Source organism: Schistocerca gregaria, chromosome 7, assembly GCF_023897955.1.
Source record: "Schistocerca gregaria isolate iqSchGreg1 chromosome 7, iqSchGreg1.2, whole genome shotgun sequence".
Taxonomy (NCBI): Eukaryota; Metazoa; Arthropoda; class Insecta; order Orthoptera; family Acrididae; genus Schistocerca; species Schistocerca gregaria.
In genome coordinates, this window is record NC_064926.1 from 380,932,557 (window position 1) to 380,958,818 (window position 26,262).

General features: G+C 42.9%; 1 protein-coding gene across 1 annotated transcript in view; it reads right to left on the minus strand.

Annotated features, from left to right (window-relative positions):
• Positions 1–26,262, minus strand: part of LOC126282403 (juvenile hormone esterase-like) — a 70,971-nt gene that overhangs the window by 19,642 nt on the left and 25,067 nt on the right. Inside the window, exons 3-5 of the mRNA XM_049982061.1 lie at positions 20,623–20,887; positions 18,429–18,614; positions 5,410–5,615 (exon numbers count right to left, since the gene is read on the minus strand). Coding sequence (XP_049838018.1) covers positions 5,410–5,615; positions 18,429–18,614; positions 20,623–20,887 — 657 coding nt within the window. The remainder of the gene's footprint in view (positions 1–5,409; positions 5,616–18,428; positions 18,615–20,622; positions 20,888–26,262) is intronic.

Sequence of the window (26,262 nt, forward strand, 5' to 3'; positions counted from 1 at the left end):
TTAGTGCAAAAGAGTATGTTAGACGCTCAACAGCCATTGCTGAAATTTAACTAGCCTAATGTTCTTAAATATTTTCGTATCTTCGGACTGTAAAGTATTAAGACACAAAGTAATTAAACACGTTAGCTGCAAGTAAGCGTTGGTTTATATCACTGGGATAAGCTGAAAATTTGTGCTAGACTGGTATTCGAACACAGTTATCCTGCTTACTAGGTAGATGTGCGTCCACTGTGCTATCCGGACACACTGGTCACCACAGATTCATGGAATACTCCAGCGCATGTCAGACACAAATTCTCAAATTACGCCACCCGCTACTGATGTAGTGCACCTGCTCATTGACCTCATTCCTCATGGTATCGCTCTGATGCCCATAAGAGTTCGAGCTTCTTCTGCATCTCCGCTGAAGGGATCATCTGCCGCCACTATGAATCAAGGCACAGAGTTAAAGACGTTACCTGCTAGTGGGCACTGATTTATGTCAATACGGTAAGTTAAAAATTTGAACCGGACCACGGTCCGAACCTCGGTCTTCTATATACCAGCCAGAAATGCTGGCCACTATATATGATCAATGTGACGATGGCCAGTGATCCCTTCAGTATCAAGCTCGAGCTCTAATGGGTCTATCCGACCTGGCGTCTCGGGTGCAGCGGCCACTTGCTGCTGTCGTTATGGCGGTGGTCGACATCTTGAGCCATACCTTGAAGGCAACATTTCATACTTCAGTGTATGCTGGAAGAACAGCCTGATAAGTCTGTGATAAAAATGTATGTGTTTCGTTTGTGTGTTGTTGCATACTCTATGTTTTGTGTGTTTGGCTGAGGGTATAATACACATTTTCTACAGTTAGGGAGGTATTTCCACAACAACAAAGGCAATCGGTGTTAAAAAAAAAGAGAATAAATTGTGACCGCACTATCTTATTAGAAGTATTTGGACACGTACGACTGGTCATTAATATGGGTTGTGTCGACAATTCGCCATAATCACGACTTGAACTCTGTTACGGATGCAATTAATTAGATATCTTCACATACGTGGAGGAACGCCAGCCCATTCTGCCTCAACTAAATCAGAGAAGGTAGTAACGTTGGACACTGGGTTCTGGAGCGAAATCGATGTTCTAACTCGTCCCTGCGATGTTCCATTGGGTTCAGGTCTGGACTGTGGGCAAGCTAGTCCATTTCAGGAATGTTACTGTCCACGTATCGTTGCCTCACATTTGCTACTACGTGGAAGGGTGCATTGTATTGTCAGCTGATACAATCATTGCCTCCAGACTGATGATTTACTCTACGCAGTACACGGTGCTGTAGAATGTGGCCATATCAACAGCACTTAGCGTCTTCGTAAGAGCGAAAAGGGGATCACATAATTAACACGAAAAATATCCCATACTGTAACACCACATTCTAAACATTCATGGTGGTGTCTGTTTGTTCTATATCGCGTCTCCCTACCACTTTCGCGCAAGGACGCTCTTAGCATGTTTTTCAGGGAATTGACTAGTTTGAACCTGGGACCTGTTGCCGGTAAGGAGACGCCAGACCACATATGACATGTAGAATTCAGAAGAGTTCAGTGAGACTAGCGATGATATAACCAAATACTCAATGATTTCAGCGTCAGCTCCACTGCACTCCCTGTACAAGAATCTTTATACTAACTAAATTTAGTGGAAGGGGTTCAAGGCTTTCCTATTTTTAGTTAGCTGGTAAAATAACGTCGAAAAAGCAGTTACGTTTCCCATTGGAAATTTTATTCTACTCACAAAATATCGTTTATAAATTGCACTATTGATAAAAGGAAATGTTTTAATACAGGATGGTAAAAACCAACTGCGTTCAACAAAAATGTGATCGAATATTCCCTGAATGGGTTTCCAAGATCTGCAATGGATCGAAGGATGACCTATGCCATATCACATCTATAATCTAGGTTTAAATTAAGTTTCATAAAAGAGAAAACTATCAAAATGGTCTACAGTGACCCTCAATTATCTTTAATAACTTATCTAACTTGTCGTAAATTACAGTGGCTGATGTGGCTTCTCAATAACTATATAACAGAAAAATCATCGCGTTTCAGACTTTTACTTCAAGTGGCAAATGTGAACACCATGAGCTTTAATTGACGATCGACATTAGTATTGCGCAAAATAGGAGGTGTAAAAGATGAGACTTCTGCAGTTTTGAGTGAAACTTTATGCGCTCAAATATGCGGCATCGCGTGCATTCATTACCTTGTCGGTGTTTAGGCAGCGTCAGGCAGCGGCGGGCAGCACAGCTCCGCTCACCTCGCCATCTCGGGAGCAACTCCTCGTTCCTAACTTCTCCTTACTACAATTTACCGAAGTTGGTTTTGAAAAAAACTATCTGGCTGTGTTTTCATCTGACCAATCAGGGTCTCAATGTTAACCTTAAGCTCCGCCTACAAAAATTCTGTGTATCCAATGAGAAACGCTATACTTTCGTGGTGGGGCAATGTTTTTAAAGTTTGCAACGTAACAGAGACGCTAAAAAGTCTCACGCTAAAATCTGCAGCTGGTGTGGTCCTTTTAGCGTTATCGTAATATCTATACTGTTCACCTGGAGGGCTCTATCTTTTAACATGGGCTGGGGGTGGTCCTAATGTAACAGACACGCGAAAAAGTCTCACACTAAAACTTGCGGGTGGTAGTGGTTCTTTTTGTGTTATTGTAAGATCTATACTGTTTTCCTGAAGGGCTCTAGCTTTTAACAGGGGCTGGGGGATGGTCCTTGACGTAACAGAGATGAGAAAAAGTCTCACGCTAAAACGTGTGGGTGGTAGTCTTAGAGGTAGGCTGGCGACGTGGGTGTCCAGTCCGTCCCTTATCGTATTGCCTTCTAGCTTAACACGGTTCTGCTCTCGGCTTCTGTTCTCGTTTCTCCCCTCGGAACAGCGTTGGTCTCACGGTGGGAAGGTACAACATGCATTCAGGCATTCTTGTGTTAGTCTGTGGTATTCCATTTGCTCACTCGTTACTCGTATTATTTTGGTTAATTTAATGTCACGATTTATTCAGAGATATGTAACATACTACTAGATTTGCTTATTATGTCAGGATTTTCATGGAAGGTGTTGGATTTGCCTGACACCTTACAACATTTCGTACTTCACTGTTCACATACACATGGTGGCAGGTAACATTCTCCATGCATTCATGAACCCGAAATCCTGCTATCGGATTGCCACTCGGTATAGCGTGATCCACCACTTAAAATCATTCGCCTCCAGTCATCCACTGACCAGTGGCGTCGCTGTTTGCACCACAACAAGCGTCGATTAGTATTTACTTCACTTTGCTACTCCTGACTGATTGTCTGATCTCGCACGATGCTGTACGATCATCGTCCGCAGTGCTCGACGGTACCTGTCCGTCAGTACAAGAGATCCACGTCTAAATCTACGTCTACATGACTACTCTACCATTCAAATTTAAATGTCTGCCAAAGGATTCATCAAATCACCTTAAAACGGTGTCTCTATGAACAGTTGAATCATCCGTGCGAGCTCCGATTTGTCCAATTTTACTACAACGATAATTTCTCCCAATGTAGGTGCGTGGATACAAAATATTCTCGCATTCGGAGGCGAGATTTGGTGATTGAAAGTTCATGAGAATATCCTGCCACAACCGAAAACGCCTTTGTTTTAATGATTGCCACACTAATTCGCGTATCATACCAGTTGCAGTCTTCCCTTCTTAGCGATAATACAAAAAGAGCTGTCCTTCGACATTCCTACCTCATGCGGACCCCACACAATGCAGAAATACTAGAGAAGAGGATAGACAAGCACAGTGTGTTGCTTCTTAACCGTTCTTCCAATAAATCGCAGTATTTCGTTCGCTTTCTCCACAACATTATCCGTGTGATCGTTTCAGTTTAAGTTATTTGTAATTCTAAGGCTTTAGTATTCTGATGAATTTAGAGCCCTTATATTTGTGTGCTTTATCGTTTACTCGAAATTTATCGGATGTCTTTTAATGTTCATGCGGATGACTTCACAATTTTCATTCTTTAGAGTAGACTGCCACTTTTCGCGCCGTATAGATATTTTGTTTGAATAATTTTGCTATTGGATGAGATTATCTGACGACTTTACGAGACGGTAAATGACAGGACCATCTGCAAAATCTCTAAGGTAGCTGCTGTGGTTGTATCTTAAATCATTTACGTAAATTAGGGAAAGCAGAACTCCTGTAACAGTAACTTGGGGAAAGACAGATATTACTTCTCTTGTACTCTATGACTTTTCCTCAGTTACTATGAACTATGACCTTTCTGGTAGGAAATCAAAAATCCAGACGCATAACTCAGACGATACCATGTTGTTAAGCAATTTGAATCGAAGTCGCTTGCGAGGTGTCAAAAGCCTTACGAAAATCTAAAAATATAGAATGAATCTGAGATTCCCTACCGCTAGCATTTATTACTTCTTCTGAATAAAGATTTAGTTGTCTTTCACAAGAACGATATTTTCTGAATCCGTGCTAGCTGTTTGTCAACAAATAGTTTCCTTAGAGGTAATGCAAAATGATGGAACATAGAGTATGTTCCAAAATACTACTGCAAATCGACGTTAGTGATATGAGTCTCTAATTCAGTAGATTACTCAAATTTCCTTTCTTGAATGCTGGATTGATTTGCGCAACTTTAAAGTCTTTAGGTACAGATCTTTCGTCGAGCGAAACTTGAAACACTACACAGAGGATACCACCTTATCGTATTGGAAGTTGTTCTCTATTGGAATTATGGAATATTTACTTCGTCTTGTTTAGGGAAGGACGTCGGGAAACTGTACTCAGTAACTGTTCTTTAGTGGCGCTGTTGGCACTGTCATCAGTGACATTACCATCTGCGTCCTTCTGGTTCAGTTTCGGTTATACCTCGTCATTTCCACTTCACAGTCACATCGTCGGCAACTCTAGAATCCTTGAAATGTCACTGACGGATTTGTTTCTCAGAAAACGTCCGATTACAATTCTACGTTACAGGTCACTGAGCTCTCCTGAACCATCCAATCTGGTTTCAGCGCTCCTTTACTGACAAATTAATATCCCCTCCGCCTCCGTGCCCCATTCTGAAGTGGTGGTTCCGCTCTCGTGACATCTACTGTCAATCCCACATTAGTTATGAATGTCCATATACTTTTACCAGATAGATATGTATTACTACGCTGGAAAGTATCACACGAGGCCAAGTGCCTATTATACGAAGATACTCAGAAAATCTTCATCAGAATTTCTGTCGATATAGCTGAGGTTCACACTGTGTCAGCGATCAGGAGGCGAGGTGGTTCTACTAACTCTCTCTGCAGAACGTCGAGAAATTACTGCCGCAAACTGTCTAGGACTAACAAAACTGCAACAGTTCGACTCACAAAGTCTGAGAGGGCCTGGCTGTTGTCCCTGGTGAGGTCTGTGTGGTCGACGGCCCTCAGGAAGGCAGCGACAGCCGAGTCGTTGGCGCCCTGCGTCTGGAAGCCGAGCGCCGCCGCCAGGCGGTACGCCTTCTCTCTGGGGGTCTGCTCCACGCTCCAGTTGCCATTCGCTACCCCGCTCTCCATGATCGCTCCACGGAACAGACCTGCAAAAACAAACAGTGTCTCATTTCCTCCAAACAATCATCCATGATAAAAAAAACTGACTTTTGTATCTTCTCTTGTTACTGTCAGATAATACTCTGAGAAGATAAGTCATTGGATATATCTTAATATCGTGTTGGCCCTCCTTTGGACCGATGTCGTGCAGGAACTCGACGAGGCATGGACTCAACAATCATCGCAAGTCTCCTGCAGATGTATTGAGCTATGCTGCCTCTATAGCCGTCCATAACTGCGAAAGTGTTGCCGCTGCAGGTTTTTGTAGACGAACTGACCTCCCGATTACGTCCCATAAATGTTCTACTGGATTTATGTCGGACGACCTGAGTGGCCAAATCACTAGCTTGAATTGTCCACAATATTCTTCAAACGAACTGTGACCCTATGGTAAGACGCATTGTTATCCACATTCTAGAATGTTCTTCAAACCAATAGCGAACAACTGTGACCCGGTGGCACTGCTTATTGTCATTCATAAAAATTTCAACGTTGTTTGTGAACGTGAAGTCGATGAGAGGCTACAAACGCTCTCCAAGCAGCCGAACATAAGCATTTCCAGTCAATGATCGGTTCAATTGGAACGCAGTACATTATATGTAACCATAGCCCACACCATTATGGAACCACCACCGACTTGCACAATGCCTTTTTGACAAATGGGACCATGGCATTGTGTCGTCAGCGCCACTCGCGAACCCTATCATCAGCTCTTACGAACTGAAATAGCAATTCATTTGACCCGGCCACAGTTTTCCATTCGTCTAGGGTCAAAACGTTATGGTCAGGAGCCCCAGGCGACGTGCTGCAGGCGATATCGTGCTGTTGGCAAAGGTACTGGCATTGGTAGTATGCCGCCATAGCTCTTCAACGCCAAATTTCGCCACCCTGTCCAAACGGGAACATTCGTCTTGCGTCCCACATTAATTTCCGCTATTATTTATTGGAGTGTTGGTTGACTGTTAGCACTGACAACTCTACGCAAATTCCCCTAATCTCAGTGTAACGACGAGCGTGATTAGCCGAGCGGTCTAAGGCGCTGCAGTCATAGACTGTGCGGCTGGTCCCGGCGGAGGTTCGAGTCCTCCCTCGGTCATGGGTGTGTGTGTTTGTCCTTAGGATAATTTCGGTTAAGTGGTGTGTAAGCTTAGGGACTGATGACCTTAGCAGTTAAGTCCCATAATAAGATTTCACACACATTTGATCATTTTTCAGTCTAAGGTGAAGCCCTTCTGCCACACCGTTGTCCGTGGTGGAAGGTAATGCCTGAAATTAGGTATTCTCGTCACACTCTTGAGACTATGGGTCTCAGGATATTTAATTCTCTAATGATTTTCGAAGCGTCCAGCTCCAACTACCATTCCGCTTTCAAAGTCTGTTAATTCCCGTCGTGCGGTCATAATTAACTAGGAAACCCTTTCATCTGAATCAACTGAGTGCAGGTGACAGCTCCGCCAATGCCCTGCTCTTTCATACTTTGTATATGTGATGCTACTGCCATCTTTATATATGCATATCTCTATCCCATGAATTTTGTCGCTTCAGTATATTTCTAGTATTTCACTCGCCTCGCAGCACTTTCAGTTAATACATAGAATAGCAAAATGTAATAGAACAAGTGGGTTGAACGCTGATGAGGTTCGTAGAAGAAGTACACCTACTACTAGATTCATAATCTGGAAGAGATGTTTTGGCGTGTTGTCGAGGATATTTTGTTTACCGGTGTCACCTCGGCACTTTACTGTGCTGTCGAGAATGGTGTACGATATGCACCAGGCCTAAGCGGAACACAACGAATACCACAAGCGGCCGCCACCACCCACACACAACCACAACCCAGGCAACACTCAGCTCTCAGCAGCAGTCTGCAGATGGCGCTCAAAAATCCACAGCTCTTCCTGCTTCTGCCCTACGTCCGTCAGCACGCCACGCTCATCCATCTATAGCATTGCCAGCCGCTCAGGTAAGCGCTTGCTTCTAACTGGTCCCAGAGCAGACGGAGAGCCATGTGCGGACAGGCAGAAGAACGATGAGCCACAGACACTCCCTGAATTCAGATCCTGCGATCAGACAGTTCTTTCCACTGCCGACAGTCAGCTCAGTAGAGTTGATGCAGGTATGCTATGGAGCACAGTTCCGTGATTTGTGTTCTGAAGACCACGTTCCAACTGAGAAGTCGCTATTTATGAAGAACTAGGATAGACAAAGGAGTGCCTGCATAATTGTATTCAGTAGTAGTAATACCATTGATGGGCCACGAGACAGTAAAAGTGCTTTGATTTCATTATATTAGGTGGAGCACACAAAATGCGACACATATAACTCTTACCAAAGTTAAGTAAAGATTCTGTCCTATCTCTTAACAAATGTTATTGGTATTTTTATTGCGTTGCCACATTTATGTACTAGTGCCGCATTGTCAAGCAAGTGTATAGTCTGATAGTAATAGCGTGCAATCTGCCATCAGTTTTAGTGAACTATGGCAGCAAACAAGTTTTATACTACTTTGGATATTTGGAATGAATTAATAGTAGGTTACAACATCCAAACAGCTCGTAGGAAGGAGGACTGTTGGTCTCCGTATGAGCACAAACATTTCTTATTTTACTTTCATGGTCTTTCTGCGAGATATACGAAGGACGAAGCAATATATAAGTTGACTCTGCTAGGAAAGCTTGTTATGGATACTCGTGTAATGTCTGCCACTGGAGTTGGAGGAGCATATCTGTGATAAATTCGTGTTTTGACTAAAAGAATCTGCTGTTCTTCTTCAGATCTCCAGTTTATCTTCCGTCTCTTATTTCAGTTATGGGTCCGAGAATGTCGAGAAATATTCCAAAATCGTCCTAACAATCGTTTTCTATGTTGCTTCGTTCAACGTGTCTTTACAGATTGTCTATACTTGCCTACTATCCACTGTGGATTCAAAAATTTAAATCGCCATTATTTTTCTACGTTGAGATATCCACTATGTCTTGATTTCTTGCGGTTGTAATATTTCCAAATCATGATCGCATAAGTTATTTATACGTAGATGTTATCTATGAGTGTTTATCTGTGCTCTGGTTGGCTGTATTGAAGTAATGCAGCAACTATATTTTCTGGGTAAAGATTAAACAAAAAGTTATCACTGATGGCTTCGTAGGAAATAAAGTCGTTTATATCTCTAATTATGCAGTGTGAAGTCTACTAAAGCTAGAAGCGGGAGATGTTTAGATGACCTAAACAAGAGATGTATACGGTTATTACAATTTCTGTATTTTACTGACACTGCAAAGTTCGGAACAATTGTCCTTGAGACATGCATATACATCTGAAGAACATTTGCATCGAAATATACAGACACTATGAGATGCAAACACTACATTAATTGTCTTTCTTGTTACAGCAAAGGCAAACTGACGATCAAAAAATTGTCTGTCCCTGTGCGACAGTCACCTAATGTGCGAGCAATATGGGACGTAAACACCTTGTACATAAGGATGTTTGGATCGGTCCTTGAAGCCTGTGCGAATTGCTGAAGTGATTAAGGTGACCGCTCGCGACAATTGGAAAATCAGGGTCCAAGTCCTAGCCCGGCGCAAATCTTCAAGTGTCTCTAGTAAACGGTACACTTGAAATATGTTCGTATTCGTAGTTTGCGAATAAAGTTCATGGAAAACGTCAACTACTCCTGCACCGCACCCAATTCTCAGTTTATTGTAGTGTCAAATCTATCAGAAACCTTAATGAGGCACCGAGTAAGATGAGCCCCTGGTAAGGCACTGGACTCGCAATCGGGAGGACAGCGGTTCAGAACAATGTCCGGTTACAATATGTTACGTTGTTTACCTGAGTCGCCTAAGACAAACTCGATGCTAGTTCGCTCGAAAAGGACACAGCGGGTCTCAGAATGTGCTACATCTCTAACGACGTTTCTTATTTGAGTGATGCGTTTGGTATAAATGATTATTCTTCCATCTCCACACAATCCATTCGTTAGAAATCAACTGAAACATGTAGCTGCAAAGCAAATCTATTTCTTCTCTGCGGACAGTAAGATAATGTCAGATTCAATTTTTCTTCTTTTATATTTTGATGTAACATGCTCATTGAGTACTGTGATCTGTATTTCCCATTTACTTTAAGGATTGTTCTTTAAACTGGCAGACCTTTGGGCTCGGGATCCACGAATCACTTGTAAGCTGACCGATCCACCACTTAACAACCTCATTTAGTATTCCTGTCCCATGTAGTGATTTCAAAACGGCTCAAACTCCCATCAGACAAAGATACGGTAGTGAGGGCGATGAGTCAGCAGACTGAGGCACTCCGCTCGTAACACCGACTGCGGATATCGCCACAGTAAACAACTATGTTACGAAGATTTTTTAATAGCTGTTCAGAAAGCCTCCTCGGTGCGTCTGACAAACAGGTAGCAGGTACTGTCTCTGGCTGAGCCAGATGCAGCTGTCTGCCCTGTTTCAGAGGATGATTCTCAGTCTTCAAGGTCCGGGCAATCACAGAGGGTGGGCTTATTGGTAGTTGGGAGATCCAATGTTAGGTGCGTAATGGGGCCCCATAGGAATATGGCGGCTATGGAGGGGAAAAAATCCAGTGTGCACTCCGTGTGCATTCTGGGTGGGGTCATTCCTGATGTGGAAAGGGTCCTTCCGGATGCCATGAAGAGCACAGGGTGCAGCCAGCTGCAGGTGGTGGCACATGTCGGCACTAATGACGTGTCTCGCTTTGGATCTGAGGAAATTCTCTCTGGATTCTAGCGGCTACCTGATTTGGTGAAGGCTGCCGGTCTTGCTTACGAGATGAAGGAAGAGCTCACTATCTGCAGCATCGTCGACAGAACCGACTGCGGACCTTTGGTGCAGAGCCGGGTGGAGGGTCTGAATCAGAGGCTCAGACGGTTTTGCGACCGTGTTGGCTGCAAACTCCTTGACTTCCACCATAGGGTGGTGGGGTTTCGGGTACCGCTGAATAGGTCAGGAGTTCACTAGACTCAGCTGGCGGCTACAAGGGTAGCGGAGGCTGTTTGGCGTGGACTGGGCGGTTTTTTAGGTTAGAAGGCCTCGGGAAAGTACGGGGTGGCTGCAATGTCAAAGGGTGCATGGCAAATACAGGACGTGCTTGGATCAAGGAACAGTAGGAATTGTAGTTGTAAATTGTTGTACTTGTGCTGGGAAAGTCCCTGAGCTTCAAGCGCTAATAGAAGGCACAGAAGCTGAAATCGTTATAGGTACAGAAAGCTGGCTAAAGCCTGAAATAAGTTCAGCAGAAATTCTGATGAAGTCTCAGACGGTGTTCAGGATAGATAGATTAGGCAGAATTGGGGTGGAGTGTTTGTGTCTGTCAGTAGTGGTTAACTTGTAGTGAAGTCGAAGTAGATACTCCGTGCGAACTGGTATGGGTGGAGGTTATACTTAACAGACCAACTAAGTTAATAATTGGCTCCTTCTACCGACCCCCAGACTTCGATGATATAGTTGCTGAACAGTATAGAGAAAATTTGAATCTCGTAGCAAATAAATACTCCACTCATACGGTTATAGTCGGTGGGGACTTCAACCTTCCCTCGATATGTTGGCAAAAATACTTGTTCAAAACCGGTGGTAGGCAGAAAACATCTTCAGAGATTGTCCTAAATGCTTTCTCCGAAATTTATTTCGAGCAGTTAGTCCACGAACCCACGCGGATTGTAAATGGTTGCGAAAACACTGTTGACCTCTTAGCCACAAACTATCCAGAGCTAATAGAGAGCATCATGACTGATACAGGGATTCGTGATCACAATGTCGTAGTAGCTATGCTCAATACTGTTTCTTCCAAATCCACCAGAAACAAACGCAAAATAATTTTATTTAAAAAAGCGGGTAAAGTGTCACTAGAAGCCTTCCTAAGAGACCATCTCCTTTCCTTCCGCACTGACGATGCAAATGTAGACGAGATGTGACTCAGATTCCAAGATATAGTAGCAACAACAATTGAGAGATTCATACTTCATAAATTTGTAAGAGATGGAACTGATCCCCCATGGTACACAAAATAGGTCCGAATGCTGTTGCAGAGGCAACGGAAAAAGCATGCGAAGTTCAGAAGAACACGATATCCCGAAGATTAACTAAAATTTACAGACACGCGAAATTTGGCACGGACTTCAATGTGAGATGCCTTTAATAGTTTCCACAACGAAATTTGGCAGGAAATCGGAAGAAATTCTGGTCGTATGTAAAGTACACAAGCGGCAAGACGCACTCAATACCTTGGCTGCGCAGTGCCGATGGTACTGTTACCGACGACTGTGCCGCTAAAGCGTTGGACACTATAGACCGGCAGTACACCCGTGGATATTTTGATTATCAAATACGCCGGGAGAAACTCAAGAATCACAACAATAGGTCCCTTCACGACCGTCTCAACAAAACAACCACTCTGCATCTTACCTTCACATCTCAAGTTTGAATACTTCTTTAATCCCTGTGTCGTCAAATGCTCAAGTCATAAATCTCCCACATATCGCACTTCACATCCGTTACCTACTAGATATTCCACAGACAGGTTGAAACGTCCCCTTAGAGAACTAAATGAATTACTGTGCTGATAAACCTCTTACATTATTTGGTTTTCAAACAGCTCAGCAGAACTGAACGTACTCAGACATTTCGCTCTCTACCTATTCTGATGAATACTAAACTGACACACAATATTTTGTAGCGCAACGCAAGTTGACTTTCAATAATCGCTACAAAATTAATGGATTACTGTTCTGGTAAACCTCTTACATTACTTGTTTTCCAAACAGCTGAGCAGAACTGAACGTACTCAGACATTTCGCTCTTTACCTATTCTGATCAACACTAAACTGACACACAATATTTTTTAGCGCAACGCAATCTGACTTTTAATAATTGCTACAAAATGATGGCCCTGACTAACATTAACCTATACCTTTCACAACTCACTTACCTCACAAAAATCTTCGTTACTCGAACTACTGCAATACAGCGAGCGCCACTACTGCCAGAAAATAAAAGATTCAAACTACTGAAGGTACTAACTACTGATAGTCATTGTTAGCAAATGAAAGATTTTGATGGAGAATAAACAATGTATTTACCTTAATGGTGTTCAAAAGTCATAATATATATATATATATATATAGCAGTTCATGACATCCATTCTTACAAATGTACTTTTTCTGATGGACACACGTCCAGATCATCCGCTCTCAAAAATCAGCCATCTCACTTCCCCACATCCACCACTGATGGCGACACACCTCCAACTGCGCAACGCTATGCGCTGTTAACAGTCAACAGCCCAACACTACCATGGCGAATATTCCAATAACAATGCCAAACAGCCACAGACTGCACACAGCACAGCCAATGATTTTCACACAGAGCGCTACGTGGCTTACCAATATAAAAACCTAGACAGCATACTTACAAGGTCATAGACACCAATTTGACACAAACAGCAAATGAAGACATAGCACAAACACTCTCTATAAAACGAAATACTGCGCCAATGAATACTGTCGCCTCAGAAATGGCCCCATGTTTTTTACGAATCCTTGTGATCCTTTGCAGTATCATCTTTTACTCAGGTTGTGGAAATCAAGCACAGTTAAAATTTTCCTAAAATCTAATCCTAAGGACCTATCAGCCTGATGTCTGTTTTTAGGAAAATCCTTGAAACTATCCTTACTCAAAAACTCCATTAACACATAGCAACACAGCATCTGAGACCCACGTGGCCTACGACGATCAACTAATCAACTACTTCAATCTCAAGGTAAACCAAAGAAAAGCCAAGACAATGATACTGGGTTCACCTATCGGTGAATACATCGTCCTGAATAAAATCTTTCTATGTGCAAAAAACTAGTTCCTGTTACTAACAGTGTCAAGAGAACTACACTAATTCCAAAGTAAAAAGAATAAAAACAATTTTAATATGTGAAAATATGTCTTAGTACCAACCATCGAGGTGAAACAGATAATTGTGACAGACAGGATCACGTTACTCATAAATGAGGCATTATCTGTCAAAAAGCTACACATAACGTTCAAATAATATCTGTATAATTCTTCCATAATCTGTTCTGGAATTGCAAATGTCAGGTTTCAACAAAGTGATTAAAACAAAGTTGAATTGAATAGTTTATGGTAATTCTCCGGACAATGTGACCACTGTGAATCTTGATATTAGAATACTCCTGTATGAATGATCTTACAATGATATAGGGTGGCGGGGGGGGGGGGGGGGGGGAGGGACGGAGGTGGGAGGGGGGACTGCACAGTTTAGTTACCAGATCAAAACAAGCGTAATGTAATTATCTCTTGTTTGTAGGGACAATGCGGCGTCCTGTTAGACGCTGACCACGGTGCAGCTAGAGGAACGAAATCAAAATGCAACGGCCCTTTGATAAAGTGAGATATTGTAAGTTAATTCGTTTTTGACAGCAGCGGAAACATTGCATCTGTGTCACACCAGTCCTCACGACTAAATAAGTCATCTGGTTTGACCTGACACGACAAAATACTTTAAAAGTAAGGTATAAAAATGTAGCTCTTAGTTAAACTCTCCTTGCAATGAATTTCCGTTAAGCTGATAACATATTGGACTCTGATGCTTTTACATTGTATAGTTTTAAAATGTAAGGCCAAATCAACCTAGAATCAGTACTCGGTCTATTGAGTAATAAAAAATTACATTGATTGCCAGCACTTCTTCAAAATAGTGTCAGGTCGGGTCCATGTCGTTTAAGGCGTTCCCAGGTCTTCATGAGCCCGTACCCTCTACAGTTAAAAGACGTAGTGAAAGCAAAACTAGACCGGATGCTTAGATTACAGGTAACTCCTATGATATGATTCAGTCCTCAGATTTCAACCTTCATAGCAGCAGGCCTACAACAATAATCTTTATGGTAAAAATCAATGACCAGTACAATTAGCATATGCTATTTGACATATTCCAAGCTAACATTCTGCGATGTAGGCGGTGCAAATGTAATTTTTTCTTGCTAGATCTTGAATAGTTACGGTATATTTTGAATAAAAATGTTCATAATCCCACTGGCGAATAGGTTCATAGGATGAAAAGAATACTGGCTCCAAAAATCTAACAGTGTCACAATGTTGCTCAGTAAAGTAATGAAGAACTACATTTCATACCCCATGAAACAGATGTCCAAATATGATATTAAAAATAGGCTATTGTACAACCATAGGAAAGTGTTTCTTACTTAAAGAGGTCTAAATTTAGCTGCTTGCTTGTAAATTTTTATACCAGGAACTTTCTGGTATTGGTATCAGTCGTATAAGTGTATTTTGGTAAACATTTTTAGAATAGTGATCAATAAAGCATTATACACTCCTGGAAATTGAAATAAGAACACCGTGAATACATTGTCCCAGGAAGGGGAAACTTTATTGACACATTCCTGGGGTCAGATCATCACATGATCACACTGACAGAACCACAGACACATAAACACAGGCAACAGAGCATGCACAATGTCGGCACTAGTACAGTGTATATCCACCTTTCGCAGCAATGCAGGCTGCTATTCTCCCATGGAGACGATCGTAGAGATGCTGGATGTAGTCCTGTGGAACGGCTTGCCATGCCATTTCCACCTGGCGCCTCAGTTGGACCAGCGTTCGTGCTGGACGTGCAGACCGCGTGAGACGACGCTTCATCCAGTCCCAAACATGCTCACTGGGGGACAGATCCAGAGATCTTGATGGCCAGGTTAGTTGACTTACACCTTGTAGAGCACGTTGGGTGGCACGGGATACATGCGGACGTGCATTGTCCTGTTGGAACAACAAGTTCCCTTGCCGGTCTAGGAATGGTAGAACGATGGGTTCGATGACGGTTTGGATGTACCGTGCACTATTCAGTGTCCCCTCGACGATCACCAGAGGTGTACGACCAGTGTAGGAGATCGCTTCCCACACCATGATGCCGGGTGTTGGCCCTGTGTGCCTTGGTCGTATGCAGTCCTGATTGTGGCGCTCACCTGCAGGGCGCCAAACACGCATACGACCATCTTGGGCACCAAGGCAGAAGCGACTCTCCTCGCTGAAGACGACACGTCTCCATTCGTCCCTCCATTCACGCCTGTCGCGACACCACTGGAGGCGGGCTGCATGCTGTTGGGGCATGAGCGGAAGACGGCCTAACGGTGTGCGGGAACGTAGCCCAGCTTCATGAAGACGGTTGCAAATGGTCCTCGCCGATACCCCAGGAGCAACAGTGTCCCTAATTTGCAGGGAAGTGGCGGTGCGGTCCCCTACGGCACTGCGTAGGATCCTACGGTCTTGGCGTGCATCCGTGCGTCGCTGCAGTCCGGTCCCAGGTCGACGGGCACGTGCACCTTCCGCCGACCACTGGCGACAACATCGATATACTGTGGAGACCTCACGCCCCACGTGTTGAGCAATTCGGCGGTACGTCCACCCGGCCTCCCGCATGCCCACTATACGCCCTCGCTCAAAGTCCGTCAACTGCACATACGGTTCACGTCCACGCTGTCGCGGCATGCTACCAGTGTTAAAGACTGCGATGGAGCTCCGTATACCACGGCAAACTGGCTGACACTGACGGCGGCGGTGCACAAATGCTGCGCAGCTAGCGCCATTCGACGGCCAACACCGCGGTTCCTGGTGTGTCCGCTGTGCCGTGCGTGTGATCATTGCTTGTACAGCCCTCTCACAGTGTCCGGAGCAAGTATGGTGGGCCTGACACACCGGTGTCAATGTGTTCTTTTTTCCATTTCCAGGAGTGTATTTTAACTGAAGTTCAGTCTTGATCACAACACTTATGCCTCTATAACATAGGTGACCGGTTTCGGTTATATTTATATAACCATCTTTAGACCCACACAATTCCGAAGACGGCAAGAACTGACAAGTGCGAGAATTATTGCACAATCAGCTTAACAGCTCATGCATCGAAGCTGCTTACAAGAATAATATACAGAAGAATGGAAAACAAAATTGAGAATGCGCTAGGTGACGACCAGTTTGGCTTTAGGAAGAGTCAAGGCACAAGAGAGGCAATTCTGACGTTACGGCTAATAATGGAAGCAAGGCGAAAGAAAAATCAAGACACGTTCATAGGATTTGTCGACCTGGCAAAAGCGTTCGACAATATAAAATGGTGCAAGCTCTTCAAGATTCTGAAAAAAGTAGGGGTAAGCTATAGGGAGAGACGGGTCATATACAATATGTACAACAACCAAGAAGGAATAATAAGAGAGGAAGATCAAGAACGAAGTGCTCGTATTAAGAAGGGAGTAAGACAAGGCTGTAGCCTTTCGCCCCTACTCTTCAATCTGTACATCGAGGAAGCAGTGATGGAAATAAAAGAAAGGTTCAGGAGTGGAATTAAAATGCAAGGTGAAATGATATCAATGATACGATTCGCTGATGACATTGCTATCCTGAGTGAAAGTGAAGAAGAATTAAATGATCTGCTGAACAGAATGAACAGTCTAATGAGTACACAGTATGGTTTGAGAGTAAATCGGAGAAAGACGAAGGTAATGAGAAGTAGTAGAAATGAGAACAGCGAGAAACTTAACATCAGGATTGATGGTCACGAAGTCAATGAAGTTAAGGAATTCTGCTACCTAGGCAGTAAAATAACCAGTGACGGACGGAGCAAGGAAGACATCAAAAGCAGACTCGCTATGGCAAAAAAAGGCATTTCTGGCCAAGAGAAGTCTACTAATATCAAATACCGGCCTTAAATTGAGGAAGAAAATTCTGAGGATGTATGTTTGGAGTACAGTATTGTATGGTAGTGAAACATGGACTGTGGGAAAACCGGAACAGAAGAGATTCGAAGCATTTGAGATGTGGTGCTATAGACGAATGTTGAAAATTAGGTGGACTGATAAGGTAAAGAATGAGGAAGTTCTACGCAGAATCGGAGAGGAAAGGAATATGTGGAAAACACTGATAAGGAGAAAGGACAGGATGATAGGACATCTGCTAAGACATGAGGGAATGACTTCCATGGTACTAGAGGGAGCTGTAGAGGGCAAAAATTGTAGAGGAAGACAGAGATTGGAATACGTCAAGCAAATAACTGAGGACGTAGGTTGCAAGTGCTACTCTGAGATGAAGAGGTTAGCACAGGAAAGGAATTCGTGGCGGGCCGCATCAAACCAGTCAGTAGACTGATGACCAAAAAAAGCCTCCAGCCGAGGAGAGCTTCGCCTACCATCCTCCAAGGAAGCCATGGGTCTAAAGATGGTTATATAAATATAACCTAAACAGGTCATCTATGTTATTGAGACATAAGTGTTGTGATCAAGACTGAACTTTAGTTAAAATATGGTATCAGCGTATGTTACTGGCACGTTTCGGTGGAATAGAATTCCCTACACGACTGAACAGCCGACTGCTTTCTTCTCAAAAGCAAGCAGAGAAAAAATATTCACATATCGGTAAGAAGGACTTGGCCACATCATATGATATAAAGAAATTTCATGTTTCCTGTACAGTGCAAACTTACATTTAGTAATAGATAAAATATTGCTTTTTATTCTGTTTGCATCCACGTTAAACCTCAAAAACGTCAGATCAAAAATTTATTATTTCCTAGTTTGGATCGCAGTTCTAAACATGCGGATTACAGTCATTAGTGACTTTAATTAGAAAATTCATTAAGGCCCAACTAGCAATATTAAAATACCCAGGTGTTGTCCCATTTTCCAGTTGAACCGGACTGACTTCGAAACATGGTTTGCGATGGATGACAACATGAAAATGACGCTCGGTAAGGCTCACCTTTCGCAGCCGGGGAGAGGAACAAGTGTGACGTGGAGGAGCCGCCTGCGCTCTCCCCGAAGATGGTGACCTTCTCCGGGTCACCGCCGAAGGCCGCGTTGTTGCGCTTCACCCACTGCAGGGCGAACACCTGGTCCTTGAGGCCCGCGTTGCCAGGGATGTCGTCGTTCTGCAGGCTCAGGAAACCTGGCACATGCCGCAGCAAGTGCATGGATGAGTATCATTTAGTGTGAGTGCGAAATTGCCTTATCAGTAAGCGAGACTACATTTGGAAAATTCTCGTGATATATGTGCAATCTATACTAATGCTATCCTGAAAGTAATCTTCATTTTCATGTAGCAAGGAAAGTACTGAATAGAACCAAATTTTCTGAACACTGATTTAGGAGGTCTGGTACAAATAGAAACTTGTTCGCCAGCCGCAACCATTCAAAATAACTGTTGCAATTGCAAACCGAGACAAATGTTGGTTACTTTCTGTACCTATACCTTTTGGTGGTTGAAAATCTTAGAGCTGCCGACATTCGTCATGAAACATGTGCTGCGTACGGACGAAATGTGATGAATGCGGTTTAAATGTGCCAATGATGCGTCAATGTTGTCACTAGTTTTAGAATGGAAAGACAAACGTTCATGATGTCGATTGAAGTTATCGTTCTTCTGTAGTGAGCAACGAACTTGTACTGAAAATGCACAGAAATATTCGAGGATCCAGCACTTTATGATGTCACAGTTGTCGGGCATCTTTTTGCCGATATATTTGAGAGTTTTGCGAGAAATCGCAGCCAAGCAGTTAGGTTATATTTCAAAATTCTCAGTTAACATCATTTTATGCAAAAATCGCTTTTCAGTTCGTTAAGAGATACGATGAATTTTTAAGATGGAATGTGCTTATGTCAATAACTAATAAAGTGGTGCAGCTTTAAGATTTTTTAATAAACTTGAATTTATGTTACAACCTGCGTGAGATTAGCTTGAGTGAAGTAATTATATTACTTGCAGTAGTGGTCACTTATATCTGTGTCATTACAAGCCACCAATTATTTATGTTCGATAATGGAATAGCGCCTAAATGGTAAAAGTACAGTAACCCTTATAAGCGTAGTGTGAAGGCCTTTCACCAGTCCACACAGGTCAAGGACCCATTTTCTAAAAATATAATGGACACCGTTTGATCCCAAAACTTATATGGAATTATCCATAAACCATCAGCTTCTATGTTCTCAGCCCGAATCATTCACCTCAAAGTTCTCGCTGAATCGGCGTGTTAAACTGGAGAAATGTCTTGGTTTACACAGTTCTTAAGACTATGGCCAGCGAGTGGTTTCCTAAGGTTCGAAGAAGCAGAAGTTGAATCCGTTTGTTGAACCGTCTTGGTTTTATTTAAGTCAAAACATTTTATATACCGACTATAGCTATGTTGAAGACATTACCCGTCATCTACAAGAAATGAAATGAACGTATGGCATCGTTGGCCGGGAGGCGCCATCTGAGGAAGTTCGGCCGCCAAGAAAAAGTTCTATTTCAGTCGATGTCCCATGTGCGACTTGCGCGCCGGTGATGTGGATGAAATGATGATAAGGGCAACACAACACCCAGTCCCCGAGCGGAGAAAATCTCCAACCCTTCCAGCAATCGAACACGGGTCAGCTTGCAGGAGAGGTGAGTACGTTACCACCGAGTTAAGCGGGCGGATATCCGAAAGAAATGCTTTTCATAGAAGAAAAGAAGCTGTCAGTGTGGACGTAGATCCACTCCCATAAATAAATAATAGGGAACTGGAAGGTGGTACCTTTGCTTGCACCTTACTATTAATAAATACTCTGTTCAGTAGCAACCGACATCAGAACTTGCAAAATTCATTTCTGATTTACGTTATCGTAGTCTCTACACACCAAACTTCTAAGTTTTGCACATACAGTTGAATGTATTATAAGAGAGTTTCTTGAGGTACTAGCTGGGAGTAGGAACCCATGCTTGAAAACTCCATCCGGTCAAGGTAAAGAGTGCAGAAAAAGTGAAGACCAATGCAAACTGCATGGTACTCGAGCATGAATTATACCTGTGGTCAGCATTGGATACTGCGACAATGAGCCCAACTTCTTTAGTAACAATATAGATTTTGTATTACGAAACTGGAGAGATAAGCTTTTTAAGTTTAATCCTGGTTCATTACAACCACGGAAATACTTACCAATGGAACCGAGGCGATAGTTGAAAGTGACTAGCAGAACGCCCTTGTCCATGAAGAAATCCGGCCTCCTAAATCTAGAGGAACCCGTCGTGTAGCCGCCCCCGTGGATGTTGACCATCACGGCCAGTGGAGAGCTGTCGTTGACCAGGGGCACGTACACGTTGACGTACAGGCAGTCCTCAGAGCCACGACCACTCTGAGGACACCTCGAGCCGTAGGTCAGCGCATCCCGCGTTCCAGTCCAGCTGGCCGCCGGCGTTGGTGCCTGTGGGCGTAAATTACCCAGTGCTCTGATGATACGTTGATTTGCAAACGTATTCTGACCGAAAGTAAAGATGACTTAGCATAGACAGCAGGTGAAGGATGAGCACAGTAAAGACGATGGTAACAAAGACTTGCATAACATCAAAACTGGGGATGGGTTTTCGGAGAAAGCGAATGAATTATCCAGTGTAAGAAGCATATCAGGCAATGACAGCGGAAGCAAGAAGACAGCAGAAGTAGCTTGGTACAGGCAGAGGTTTCTTCAATAAAAGAGCTCTCTGTCAAATAATGACGTGGAATTGAGGAATACCTTCCTAAATGTGTATAGCATTGTATGGAGGTGGACGTACTATCGGAAATCTCAAGAACAAACTGCTAGTATTTGAAGTGTGATAAAAATAAGACATGGAATCAAGATATACTAAAATTATATGCAAGGAAAGAAGACTATATGTAATACGTGCGAGAAGAATGGATAGTTTAGTGGAAAATACACTGGGCAATATTAATTTGGAACTAGCAGGTGCAATAAGATCAAAAATAACAGAGGTAGATGAAAATTCGAATACCTCCGTCACATTACATAAGATGATGAATGATGATTGCAATCTGCATATACATGTGAAAAGATCGGAACAAAATACGAAAAGCTGGAGCATTGTGTGTTTGTGTGTGTACCATTGACTCACACCTCACTATCACAAGGTACAGCAACATCAGTCCGCTGTGTCAGGCGGAGGAGACGTCTTGAACGCTATAATGCAAGTCACAGGTAGAATCACCGGCATTGGTAAAAGGGTAAAATTACGACGTCCCAGGGTGGAAGCTGGAAGCTGTGTGACCCAGTAATGGAGGCAGGAGGAATGTAAATGACCTTCCTTGCCGCATGTGGAACATGTTTTACGCTGGCGTCATAAATAACTATGGCCTGCAGCCTCCAATCTAAATTGAGTACACAACTGGTGTACGCCGTTGAGGTTGAATTGGTATCACTTTTCTGCCATGTGTTTTTGCACCGTGCCGTAGGGGCGGAGCGATGCCACAACGTCTGCCTCTTGGAGTGCAAATAGGATTACGCCGCCCCATTCTGGCATGGTCAGCCTCGACAACATTCCCGTCCGCGTGGAGTCTTTGCTTCATCTCTCGGAGAACCAGGTCGTATGTAGCGTCATTAGTAAGTTTCAAAGAGACCGTATTACTCACGATCGGGAAGTAGCGCTGACGGTGTCGACTGCCAGGACCTTGGCCTCTTCCATTAAAAAAGGCTTTTTCGTCTAGTAAAGTTGTTTTGCAAACCAAATTCTAATGTTAATTTTCGGTGTTCATTCGCCATGATCTTGCCGCTCAACGGCGTCACGTTAGTGTCGGCTGGAGGAAGTAAACAAGGCGCGCGTGCTCGCGCTGCCTGCGGACATACATAGCGCGTCCACTCCGCTCGGCTGCTACAGACGGCCTACCACGAGACCACCCGTCCGACACTGTAATCTAACATCCATCGGAGGACGAGGTAGTAATCTGTCGAAGCGAGTCGAGGAAGAAAATGAAGGTGACGCCAATTTTTGTTTTAATTTATATCGTAAACAACCAAATCACTGTCTAAAATAGCCGACATAGGATACTGACTTTCAAAATCAGTTACAGCTCTTTGAATGTTGTCTATGAATGTTTTAAATGATGTGACGTTGCTAAGCAAGAACTTTGCTAGCGATGAAACAAATACGTACTGATGAGCAAATCAGTTTCCGTAATATGTACTTGTGGTTGGTTGAAAACACATGCTGCCAGATCATTTTTGAAATGCTAAGTTCAGAAAGGCTAAAGATTTCTATCACACAACGCGATTTTCACAAAGTACGAAACACATTCAAAAAAAAAGTTTGTTAAAAAGATCATGATAAAATACGGCACTGCTAACATTATAATATAGTATTACATTCTTCAGAACCATTACAAATGCACAATCTTTCTCTTTAAATGTCCATTGCGTTTTCTTCTGTGCTCTGTCTTCAACAGTAATCACCTACCACGCTGGCAACATTACAATATCATCCAAATTATTATTACCGACGATGAAATTAAACACATTTTTTTAACAGGTTACATTGGGAACATTCACAAAACAATGTTGACTTCATTATAAAGATTAAATAGTTGGATTTTGGCTACCTCACAGAAACAAATTGTGTCAAAACTACATGCTATTGAACATTCTAAGAACTTTAACTGAAAGGAGCCTCCAAAACTAAATAGAGACCCTTTTTTTTAAGAAAAATAATTCATTGTCGATCTGTGTAGTTACAGACCAGATCGTTAAATTGGTTTGAAATACAAAACTGTCTGCATGCTTTAACACCTATGGACTTTTTATATGTATGGCAAATTGAATCTAGAGGACTACAAAACACACTAGTGACTCCAAAAAGCAGGTGTGAAATGTCACAATGTTCTACGCAACGATAACTCGGGATGAAATTTAACCTGCAGTGGTGCTCTGCCAGATTCTTTATGTATCACGTGTCTGTGTCACAATTTTAGGCACTTGATACGACCCTCACAATAATAAACGCACGAACTGAACGAGAGTTAGGTGCTGTCGTAAGGTTGGTACAATAGGGCATTGTTTGTGAGCCATCTCCTCCTAACGGCCGGACAGTGGTTTGCGGGATGTTACTATTTGATCAAGCCTCCTTATAAATGCCTTTCCAATGCCACAGGAAAAATGTTATAGTCCTGTTGACGAAATAAAATAGGTAGGGTACTGATAACTGGGTAGCACTGAATGCTAAAAACTACCTGGATACTTCAGAAAATTGACCGCCCTATTCAAATAAAGCATCGATACTTTCGCCTGAATTGATTCAGAGGAAACATTTGAAAGCTGGACCCATATGGCCTGGCTTCAACGTGAAAACTGCTCTTTCCACATGTGAGTCTATTACATTTCCCCGCTGAATAGAATATTTTCAGTACGAAGAAGGTCCTCATAAATTATGTGTCTAAGGGTCATGTTGTTGTTGTTGTGGTCTTCAGTCCTGAGACTTGTTTGATGCAGCTCTCTATCCTGTGAAAGTTTCTTCATCAAGCAGTACCTACTGCAGCCTACATCCTTCTGAATCTGCCTAGTGTAGTCATCTCTTGGTCTCCCTCTACGATTTTTACTCTCCACGCTGCCCTCCATTACTAAATTGGTGATCCCTTGTTGCCTCAGAACAAGTCCTACCAATCTATCCCTTCTCTTGGTCAAGTTCTGCCACAAACTCCTCTTCTCCCGAATTCTATTCAATACCTCCTCATTAGTTATGTGATCTACCCATCTAATCTTGAGCGTTCTTCTGTTGCACCACATTTCGAAAGCTTCTATTCTCTTCTTGTCTAAACTATTTATCGTCCATGTTTCACTTCCATACATGGCTACACTCCATACAAATACTTTAAGGAACGACTTCCTGACACTTAAAGCTATACTCGATGTTAACAAACTTCTCTTCTTCAGAAACGTTTTCCTTACCATTGACAGTCTACATTTTATATCCTCTCTTCTTCGACCATCATCAGTTATTTTGCTCCCCATACAGATTCATAGAGAGTGCTAAAATATCGCTAACATTAGGAAAGATTTACTTCATCGAGTCGTTATTCAGGCTTTATAATTTATGTTCATGAGTTGCTTACGCAGAAACCCATTTCATCTTTTACTTGTGAGCACAAATTTACACAAATACTTGGATATATAAAGACTTAGAGGGTTTTAGTATAAGAAGAAAAAGCTAAAAGCCTTAGGTACTTCGTGAGCTATAGGTATCGATAAAGATCTTATCTTTATCTTGTATCAGAAAGTAAGTAAGAAATATCTTGAAACTCCCCTACTTAATGTAGCAGCTTTTGGCCTTTCACGGGCAAGCATTCAGCCAACTGAGCTACCCAAGCAAGACTCACGACTCATCCTCGCAGCTTTAATCCAGCCAGTACTTTATCTTTATCTTCCAAACACTGCAGTTTCTCCTGAGAAACTTACGAGACTAACATTCATGAAAGAGAGGGTGTTGTGTAGATACATCTTACCCACAATGTGTAGGATGCTTCCGCAACGGATTTTTCGATCTCCAGTGGTTTGGGAACTTCTTTCAATATTGAAACTATTTACCGGATCTAGACTAACTATGGGACTTTGGCTTTTCGGATCAAGAGAAACTTTAAAAATTTTTACAGATTCCCTTCCTGTACAAAATTTTTGTTCGGAGTCTTCCTGTAACCATCCCGACGTATGTGTTTTACATCAGCAATTAAAGCGTATATATATTAGTTGTCTTCTTTCTCTTATGAGGCTGAACCACTATACTCGGTTTGAAACACTTAGCGCTATGCTCTGTGGGGAATGGTTTGACTGAGCTCTCAGTGTTACTCTGTCCTGTGTAAGCCTTCTCATCTTTGCATAACTGTTGCAACCTACATCCATTTGAGCGTGTTCACTGCCCCACCGAATTTCCACAACCGAACTTGTGATTCCTTCCAGCCTTGGTAGGTGTCTCATCAACCAATCTATAACACGGACAGAGCAAGTAATATTTTATGTAGCAAGTGTATTTTACCAGTAACTTTTTTGAGTGTTTACCACAATTCTGTTTTTATTACTTGACGTAAGACGCTCACTGTTGCGTCGGTTCCACCAAGTTGAACTCCTCTATGTTCAAGACTAGATGACAGTACACTTCCCAGAGTGGCACATTGTTTGATGTATGTAGATAATCTAAAGAGGGCAATTAAAGTTACCGGGATCTGGGAAAATGAAACATCTCTAAAAAGAAAAGTATATACTTCATAATGAGCGATAACTCTCATGGTAACAATATCAGGTAAACATTATATGAACACTGCTTGACAGGGTGTCACTGTGGGACTCCATTTGGCCGTCTGGTCGACTGTGCAATATCCAGATTTGTTCGCCATTTCGATGTGGTCTGGCATTGGACAGTGTCGGAACGTGAACGCTGGAATATTAGACGTCACATTCCGGTCGTGCATGTCTCACCGCCACAAGGGAGGATCAGTGTATAGTGCACAAAACAGACCGTAATCCCTCCGTATCGGCGTCTGCCATCCGAGAAGAAGTACCGAGATACATGCAACAATCTGTGTCATCCCACACTGTTTGGTCGGAGAAAAGCAGGAGGCGGCCTAGAAAATTACCTTCCCGTGCGTACGCTGCCGTTACCACAACAGTAATGGCTGCTTTTGGAGCCGTGCCTTGACCGGTGTACAAGGACTACAGATGAATGGCGTCGCATTGTCTTCAGTGATGAATCACCCTTCTGCATTGCCCCTGGTTGCCAGCGGCGACGAGTGCGCTGGCGACTTTGGAAAAGGTTCGGTCTTCCG